The sequence below is a fragment of the Monomorium pharaonis genome, chromosome 6, assembly GCF_013373865.1.
Source record: "Monomorium pharaonis isolate MP-MQ-018 chromosome 6, ASM1337386v2, whole genome shotgun sequence".
Taxonomy (NCBI): Eukaryota; Metazoa; Arthropoda; class Insecta; order Hymenoptera; family Formicidae; genus Monomorium; species Monomorium pharaonis.
In genome coordinates, this window is record NC_050472.1 from 23,300,522 (window position 1) to 23,310,689 (window position 10,168).

Sequence of the window (10,168 nt, forward strand, 5' to 3'; positions counted from 1 at the left end):
TTCTTACGAAGGAAGATCCGATCCTAAAAACTCTCGGAATTTCGTGGAACGCGCGCCGCGACGAATTTTTATACAACGTCAAGCACATTAAACCTATCTCGCGGGTGTCTAAGCGGCATATACTATCGGAAATCGCTAAAATATTCGATCCGTTAGGGCTGCTCGGGCCCATCATTCTCGCGTCAAAAATGTTAATGCAGGAATGTTGGAAGGCGCAAATCTCGTGGGATGAATCTGTACCCACCGTTTTGCATTCGTCATGGCTGTCATTTACAGAACAGCTAAATATGATCGACGGACTAACTATTCCGCGTCAATTAATAATTAATAATCCCAAAAGCGTGCAGGTACACGGTTTTTGCGACGCTAGCAAGATAGGATACGGCGCCTGCTTATACGTACGGTCCTGCGACGAACAGGGCAACACCCTCGTGCGGTTATGGTGCTCTAAGACACGCGTGGCCCCCCCTTAAAGAAACAACAATTCCGCGACTTGAATTGTGCGGGGCCTTAACACTCGCAAGATTGTTTAAGGAAGTGTCGAATTCATGGAATTCGTGCCCGAACAAAATTACTTTTTGGTGCGATTCTATGATTGTACTTCATTGGCTAAAGAAGGCCCCCGCGACACTTAAGGTATTTGAAGCGAATCGAGTGGGGGAAATTCAAAAGATAACAGACGGTCTCGAGTGGCGGCATATAAAATCCGAACATAATCCGGCGGACGCGTTGTCGCGAAGTCAGTTCCCGCGGGAGTTCTTAAAAAATGAATCGTGGTTCGACGGCCCCGCGTGGCTAAGCCGGCCCGAAGAGAATTGGCCAGAGTCAATTGAAATCCCCATTAAAGATCTGCCCGGGTTAAAAAAGGCCGTTTGTCTACTATCCTCAAAACTCGAAACAAGATACATATACGACGGATTTTCCTCCTATACGCGATTAACTCGCGCCATTGCGTATGGCTTACGAATGTTACCGTCAAACCGAAATAAAGGCGCGCTTACGATACAAGAGGTATGCGAGGCGGAGGTCCGAATACTAAAACTGATACAGAATGAACAATTCGCGAATGAGATTACTAGAATTTCAAATTCACAAGACGTAAAGGGCTCAAAATTAGCATCGTTAAGTCCAATACTAGATCAATCAGGTTTACTTCGCGTGGGTGGCAGGCTGCGAAATGCCGCCATTCCCATTTCGCAAAAACACCCGATATTATTACCGTCACATCATCACGTAACTGATCTAATTATTAAAAACGTTCACGAAAAAAATTATCACGCCGGCATCCAAACGACACTTTATGCAGTACGTTATCGCTTTTGGTTATTAGACGGAAAGAATCAGATACGAAAGATAGTGAGACAATGCGTACGCTGCATTAGATTCCGCGCGTCACCTGTTGAGTATAAAATGGCCGACTTACCAAAATCAAGATTGAACGAATCGATCGCATTTAATCATACGGGACTCGATTTCTTCGGACCAATGTTCGTAAAGGAGAAAAAGCAACGGAACAGAGGCCGAGTCAAAGTATACGGATGCGTTTTCATTTGTATGTCATCAAAAGCCGTTCATATCGAGATCGTTAGCGACCTGTCCACGGAAGCATTTCTAGCGGCATTAAAACGGTTCATGGGACGTAGAGCCATCCCAGCACACATATATTCGGACAATGGCACAAATTTCATAGGTGCTAATAATCAATTACGCGAATGGTACGCCCTATATGAATCAGCCGAATTTAAGACTCAAATAAACGAATTTGCGACTACAAACAAAATTTCTTGGCACTTTAACCCTCCCCTCTCTCCCCATTTCGGGGGCATTTGGGAGGCTGCAGTCAAGTCATTTAAGCATCACTTCAAACGAGTGATAGGAGACCGCTTATTCACATATGAAGAACTCAATACGCTAGCCATTGAAATCGAAGCCATACTAAACTCACGGCCTTTGTGCCCTATATCTACCGACCCTAATGACCCCCTGGCTTTAACGCCTGCACACCTTTTAGTGGGGCGACCGCTCACGATGCTACCTGAAAATAATTACTTATATGTTCCAGAGAATCGCCTTACTTCCTGGCGACTGATATCCAAGGCCCGACAAGACTTTTGGCGCAAATGGCACGTCGAATATCTGACGGAATTACAACGACGACAAAAATGGACCAAGTCCAATACCGAACTGAAACGTGACTCGATTGTCATAATTATCGACAAAAATTTACCGTGCATGCGGTGGCAGCTTGGGCGGATTGTGGAGCTACATCCTGGAGACGACGGGCTGGTCAGAGTAGCCAGCGTCAAGACTTCTCAAGGAATCTTCAAGCGAAACACGAAATTATTGTGCCCTTTAACAACCGATTCGTAGTTTAAGCGAACTTGTCCATTGTTTTTTCTTACGACAGTTATGTAATAATCGCATTCGGATAAGCGCCAACCCGAAGGACGTATACAGTGACGTATCGACATTATATTATGTAATAATACATCATTTTTCATATGTTGATCGCTACCTCTCAACGGGGGGAGGATGTTCCGTAGAACAGATTTAGAAAATTCCAGAACAAGCGAGAAGTTCCCGTAGCGTGAAGTGGGGATGTTAGACAAGATGATGCAACTTGTGACCGCCCACGGTGTAAAACAACGAATGACCGTGAATCTATGACCGCCTACCTTACAAGGTAGGGGTAGCGGGTTACGTAGGGTCAGCGAAAAGGATACTCACTTCTGTGCGAGATCTCGTCTAGTACGGTCACGTATTTAGTCTAAAGTCAGTGCGATTATTCGTGTAATTGTTTTAGTATATACATTTATATAACCTTCGAACGTTTATCATAAGACAATTCACCAACTGTCAGGGTTATCCCGCAGTTGCAGTGTAGCGAGTCTGACTCGCGTACCGGGGCCCCGCGTACCCGCGTATAATACGAATTATAATACGAACGTTATAACGATACGAGTAGTCGAAGCATTACTAACTCGTATAATCACTGAGGGGTTTTTATGCCGTAAGGCTTTTCCCCTACGAGCAATAAAGGTTTGTCCCTGAGCTCAATCAAACGTTTCATTTATTCAACCTCCCACCAAAAAATCGAAATAGCGGAACTTATCCTTACCGGAAGGTTTCGACGATACATTTGGTATAATAAATACTATTTAATTAAACTTGATCGATATGTTGGTTTCGTTATACTCATATTATATGTATTTACATGCAGTTATAAGAATTAAATAAGCATTTTCTGTTGTTTATTTAAATCTCTATTACATGCAAAATCTCGTAGATATCCCACTTTTTAAATTAATTAAGATAAACATTAATTACATTGAGAATCTCTCTTAAATTACGAATTGTACAAATATTTTGTTCTAAAAGGCATAATAACTTGTTTTTGATATTTATTGTGCATGTTACTAATTACTTTTTAAATGAAAGCGACGTTTTCCTATTAATATACTTATTGAATTGGAGAAAGTATCATCACGTAGAAAAAAAATAAAAATAAAGTAGACGCATGTAACACATAGATATATGAAGCAACATGAGGCAATGGTAACCAGAAATATGAAGTGAAGCGAAGCAGCTGACGTTACCAGAGTTCATATCACATTATTCTTGTACGCAGCGATGCGTAAGTCGTTTCCGCGAAGTCAGCAATAAGCACGATTTTTTCCCTAGGCCCATTCAGTAGAATAGTCTCTCGCATGTCAAAAAATCCTATTATCCGGCGTTGATCCTCTCTCGTCGAGAGATGGAAGAGATCGGCAGGCGAGCTCGTCTAGTTTTGTTCGCTCTTCTCCTCCACGTCGCTCATTGCCCGGAATTGAATCGATCTGACGAGGTCACTTCACACGGAGAACTCGGCGTGCCGTTCTTGTGCAATCTTTACGATGAGATCATTTCCGCGCGCGATATTCTGAATCCGTGCTAAGTTTTAGATAGCTGACCGTTATCGTATAAATTACCCTACGCAAGGAAGTATCGATCGCGCTATAACGATTTTACTTAATCTGACTATAACTTAAAAAAGTTAAATCTTTAAATTTTTTTTTGCGTAACATGGGAAAAGATTTGGGTACATATCGATGTAAAATGTTAATTTATGAAAAAAATATTTTAATTTAAAATAAATGCGTTAATTAACTTCTGTAATTATTCCGTGTAATATGCAATAAATATGTATTATTTTTAGATATATCTAATGCACCGCGACTAAATTTATAAGTATTTACTGTATCAGATATGATTGAATATCTATATACTATATACGTATAATTACTTTATCTTTAATTGTACAAATATATATTTATATTAAATAAAAAATTATATTTGCACAATTAGAAATAAAAATAAAAAATTTTATATATTTTACTATCAATTGTGTAAATTTTACACATAGTATTTATATAATTTTACACGAATTTTTTAGAATGTGACAAATTGGAATGTATTTAAATATGTATAAATCAAATGAATATATAAATGTAAAGTACCGTTTACTAATGCTTATCGTTCCGTTGTTTGAATAATTATATAGTTTGCATAATTGATTGATCCATATGAGTAATAACGGTAATCACATTGGGACATGTTAGTCATTCAAATAAAAATATTGCGCCATTTATTCTTTCAAAGTAAAAATTAATGCATAAAGATGCATAAAAAATTTTAATTATTATGGTCTAATATATTTAAAATAACATTTTTTAAACATGTTTAAAAAACACTTTTCTACTTTTGCATATTTAAATAAAAATATGATTATATTTATTTTATTTTAAAAATTTTATTGACAAAAAAGTGACACTAAATAATTAAATGACATTTCTAATTATTACAATTATTACAATTTAAAAGTATTTAATAATTTTATTATTTAAATTATAATAATCTGTTTATGACATGTGTCGCTGTAAATATATTATTCCAAAATTTTTTGCACAGAGTTTTACGGGATTTACATAATATTATTTAAAAAGATAAGTTACTCTCGGTAATCGATAACTGCATAAAATGAAAAAAGGTAAAATAAAGATTTTAATTATACCGGTGCCAAACCGCAATGCATTATGCAAGCCACTCAAACACCGACAAGTCTCCGTAATAAAGAACAATGTCTGGCTCAATTTCAGTCTCGTTTGCTAAGACTTTTATCACTCGCGCTGTCTACCATAAATAAATTATATTTCTTCGATGTCCCTATATATTCCACTCTTCATTCAGTCTTACAATTTTATTTCTTTCGCTGCCAACCATACCTCACATTTACTATCAAAAATTTTACTAGCGATTATTTTATTACATTTAGCAATTTATATCCTATTTAATCATTTGACACATCTTTTGTTAAATAAAACTAAACAATTAATACAAAATATTTTTTTACGTTTTAATTTGTACAATTTTAAGGCAATATACAAATATATAAAATGCTCTATAGAAGAAAGTCGTCAAAGCTGACATAAGCTTCTTAAAGTGACATCTTATTTCTCGGAAACTAAACATTGCATTATATTAATATTAACAAAAACCGATTTGTATAAATAATTAAAAAAGTATATAGTTTTATATTAAATGCAAATTGCTTACAACGATCGTCTTGAAGTATTTTTTGTGTATTAAATATAAGAATATAATAGAGAAAATTTGACTAGATGACGACTGGATCTACTTAGTGATTGGTAATCCTACCCTCTCAAACGAGAATTAATAGTTCGTCCCGAGTTGTGCAATTAGATGCGATTAATCGGCCTCGTTTAATCTGAATTGTCGGTAACTACGAAGAAGGGATATCCGTCCCTTTCCTTTCTCCCTTTCTCTCAATTCGTAGATATATACTAGACCCAAGATTCTTTCCTCTTTGTATAATTTTGTACTTAATTTGCTAGGAACTCAGAAAGTTACTTTCAATACTGTGCTTTTACAAACGAACCGTGGCTACAAAGTGTAATAGATTCTTATGACTAAACGTATTTCTTTCCCTCCATTTCTATGATAAAATTAATAGCAAACAATTTGTAGGAAAAATAACCGAACAAAATCTTATGTGCATATCGCGAGAGAATAAATTCCCGTTGCACATGCTTGTATAAATTATAATGCGGACACTGAGGGAGAAATTTAAATATTTTGTCTTTTTACAGCTGTAACTGTAACTCATAGATAAATTTAGCCAAGTACGTTATCTTACTTTATCTTAAGTACGTCTCGTTGTAAGATTTTGACATTTGAGACTTTTTTTTTAAGTTGAATCTTGCTCACGTGCAAGGACCAGATCTCGTCTTAAGCGCGACTCGAAGGTACCACGTGACCCTGATTCGCGTCGATCTTTCAAGAGGTTTATCCTCCAGTAGCGCGCTCGGCAATTGCATATTAAATGTACCCGTATTCCTGCCCGTTATCCCTGTCTGCTACCCTTCCTCCGTTGCTCGTGTTCTCGCCTCTCCAGAATAGGGTCATGAAATATGACCGCGCCATAAGAGAACCGCCGGCACGAAAATACTATCGCTTTCCAATAATACGTTAGAGAACGGCGGAAAAAGGGGGAGGATTGCACAAGGGAGAACGGAGAGACTGTTGCGAGAGGAGAGCGATGAAGGGGAGAAAGGTAGGAATGAGCATAGACGAACGTGGGAGAAAGAGAGTAGGTTCGAGAACGAGAGAAGGTGGAAATAAGCGCTATTCGAAGAAACTGAAAATATCGTCCGTTTTGCGGCACTCTCTCGGCCATATGGTGACCGGCATATATCATATTAGAAGCCAATTTTTAACTCGGTGGGGGCACATTTCACGCGATAGTGGCGGTTATAACCGTTCGCTGCTAAAAATCCAATGAATTGATGGTAGGGTTGAGGGAACGAAGGGAGGGCAGAAGGCCCGATCGTTCATGGGGCAAAAAGGAGTCAGACGAACGGTGCGCCCACTGACTTTCTCGGCTTGCCTGACCAAAGGAAAACGACCGCAATATCTTAGGGTCGTAAGTACACACAGAGTCCACAGCAAAGACCTAGTTGGTCCTCATAAATCTTACGAGGCCGAGCCCCTCCATGATTTCCCTTTCTTCTACTGTTTCTTTTTTTCTTCTTTTTTGCACGTTTCCGCTTTTTTCGTAGCGCAAATATTCTAAATATTGTTTTCGAGATGTATGGGAGGGGATAAAGTGATTTAAGAATAATTCGCGGAAGATGGTAATTAAAAGATTATAACATAATGATTGCAGGTAGTGATTGCGATATACTGAGAAGTTTATTGAAGTTTATGTGGCATTCCTCTAAATCTATTAAGAAGTTGTGGTATGTACTGTTACATATATATGCACTCAACAAGGATTGAAATTCTGATATCCAGTCTGCGAACTGTAGCAATTGTAGATAGCATTTGAAGGAAAGTACATATAGCCTAAGTAACTATTGATGCGGACATGTCAGTACTGCCCTTATCTAGGATTATTCACAACGTATTATGTGCGATCATCACAGAATTCAGTGTAAAAGCAATTATTATTTTAAAATTTAATGATCCATTTAATATTATCTTTTATAATTTAGCTTTAAAAATGTGTTTCTTTTTATACTTTGATGACTGTAATTTCTCCAAACGCTACTTTGTAAAAGAAATATGTTTTTAATAGAAGAAAGATATTGCTACTAGTATTCTCATTAAATGTTAATACAGCAAAATATTTTTTAATACTTTTTTTAATAAGATTTTTTTTTTGAAATTATAAATAAATAGGTACAAATCCAAATTTGTTGCACGTAATCATAGAATACGTGAGACAATATAACATTGAAAACTTGTAACTTGCGAAACAAAACGCATTCTGTCCCATCGGATGCTGTCTAATCTAATTTAGCAACCAATACGTGAGATTTTCGCGAAATACAAGCGATTCAATATAAAAGCTACGTGAAGCAAACAAGATTCCGTACAGGAACACGACTTGATCAGCCAATCCTCCAAGCCAATATTGGCGTTGCGTCGACAACCCTATTCCTTTCTGGCTAAATTCGCCCAATCATAGAATTCGATATTGATGTTAACATATGAATTCTTATTTATATTTTACTTATGTGTCATGCGATATTATATAAACATGAAAACTTTATTATATTTCCATATTTGTCTCCGTATCACTCTCTATTTTACGATACACAAGTCACAAAAAAATAATCACATGTTATCTTTGTATTTATCTGTATAATGCATTGCAATTTTTGATATGAACGTAAACATGTTATACTCCATTTACTTATTTATTCTCAGGCGTGCAAGGAATAACGGAATGACAGTGGATCAATAATCCGACGACTAGCAACCCTTATTCCTTTTTTTTACAATATTAATACATAATAATTTACAGGCTTTAAAGAAGATTCTTTTCTCTTATTCTTATCCTTTATATTTTAAAAATATGTTTTAGTTTTTTGTTAGCTAAATTTTTATGTTAAAAAAGACAGATATAAAATGTGTTTAAATCAGAAAATAAAATAAGTTATTATTATATTTCTAAAAGTCACAAAGTAACATTAAAAAGAGACATAAATTGATTTACAGTGTTCATTTACTTTATGCCAATAAAAGATATTCATACGTTATCTGATACGTTATCTGATTGCTGACAGTAGTGCTTGTAACAGGTTGATTCCTTTTTGATAAAGACTGAATACTAAAAAGCATTGTGTCATTTTATATGGAGACGTTATAGGAATAAATAAATATTATATTTGACATGTGGTGCACACACATGATATTATGCTGCAAAGAGCTCGTTAATCTTCACTAGATGCGTCCCTCTAATGACGGGAATTCCTCTGTTATCTCGTTGGCCTCCCCATGAGCGCACTCAGTCTCAAATTAACCATAATGAAATAACGATCTCACGTTCCCGACGTCAAGAGGATCCTGACAAAACGGTCTCGGCGCCCTGTTATCTTAGATGAGAATGGTACCGTGATTTTGTGCTATTACAAGAGAAATGAGACTGCGACTCTACATTTCTAAGATTTCTTCTTTAATTAGCCTACTTTATTACTATGCTACTGGGTAATAATAATAGCATGCACGGTAAATCACACACAATCGTCGCCGCCGAAGCGGCCGGCGCGATACGGTGCGACGCAATGCTTACCGAGTATTTCGCACCCTTTGACGTTTCTTACCTACGTTGTTTTTCCTGCGATCTGCATTTAACTTGCAAGAGAATGTATCGTGAAGTTTGGCAGTTCCATAAATCCTGCTTAGCGCGCTGTAAATTCGTTTTAACGATGTCACGCACGGTGAACGCGTGAAACGTTCTGAAGTGTCAATCAGCTGCAGCACCCGGCAAAAGCACTCCCACTCTGAGCGTATAATCGAGATACGATGCATCTATCGCTCGCGATACATTACAAAGGCCGACGCGAGAGATGCCAGGGAGAAAAGCGTTGCTACCGTGCATCTACCTGCATAACTGGGGAGAACGGCTGCACATAAATTTTGCGCTGGCCCTGGGCACCGTTGAATCTCCCCCTTGTAAACTCAGATTTACTACCGAAATCTGGTTGAAGTCTAACGTGTGTATCGCGAGTCAGGTTCTCGATGGTACACGCGAATACACGGCGCGATGGATGCACGCACCGGCAGTTATGACTTATTAGCGGAAGCTTCGAGTTTTTTAGTTAAACGGTTATCTTGTTATGCAAGGTTACCTTGTTATCTGTGCTGCATATTTCTTGCATATATATTCATTAAGCGGATAACATAGTGCTATGAGCTCAACGGCTAAGTCTTAATTTTTAAGCCCGCTTTATCTCCCACATTTAGCGCGACGAAGTAAGAAAATTTGCTCTATCGCGACTATTTAACGACTTATTTATCTTTTGCAGAATACGAACGTGCATTTTAACAAAGATTAATGTAAAACTTTATCACACTTAACGCGAAAAACTTGAATGTGCATTGAATCTAAAATGATCGATGAATGGATGATGTACACTTTACATTGTTAATCACATGTTACTATGAAAGTATGTACGGAATTACGGTATATATTATACGAATTGTATTATATATTATAATTTAATTACAATTTAATTAATTTTAGCAAGGCTTGACTTAAATTTTTAAAATAAATTTTGTTTAATACTATATAATAAAAAATATGATAAAATATTACATTTGAAGC

General features: G+C 36.9%; 1 protein-coding gene across 1 annotated transcript; it reads left to right on the forward strand.

Annotated features, from left to right (window-relative positions):
- The first annotated feature begins 591 nt into the window (after nt 1-591).
- Nucleotides 592-2,370, forward strand: LOC118646381. Its single transcript, XM_036289085.1, has one exon. The coding sequence runs from the start codon at nt 592-594 to the stop codon at nt 2,368-2,370; it is 1,779 nt and encodes a 592-aa protein (XP_036144978.1).
- Nucleotides 2,371-10,168: the final 7,798 nt, after the last annotated feature.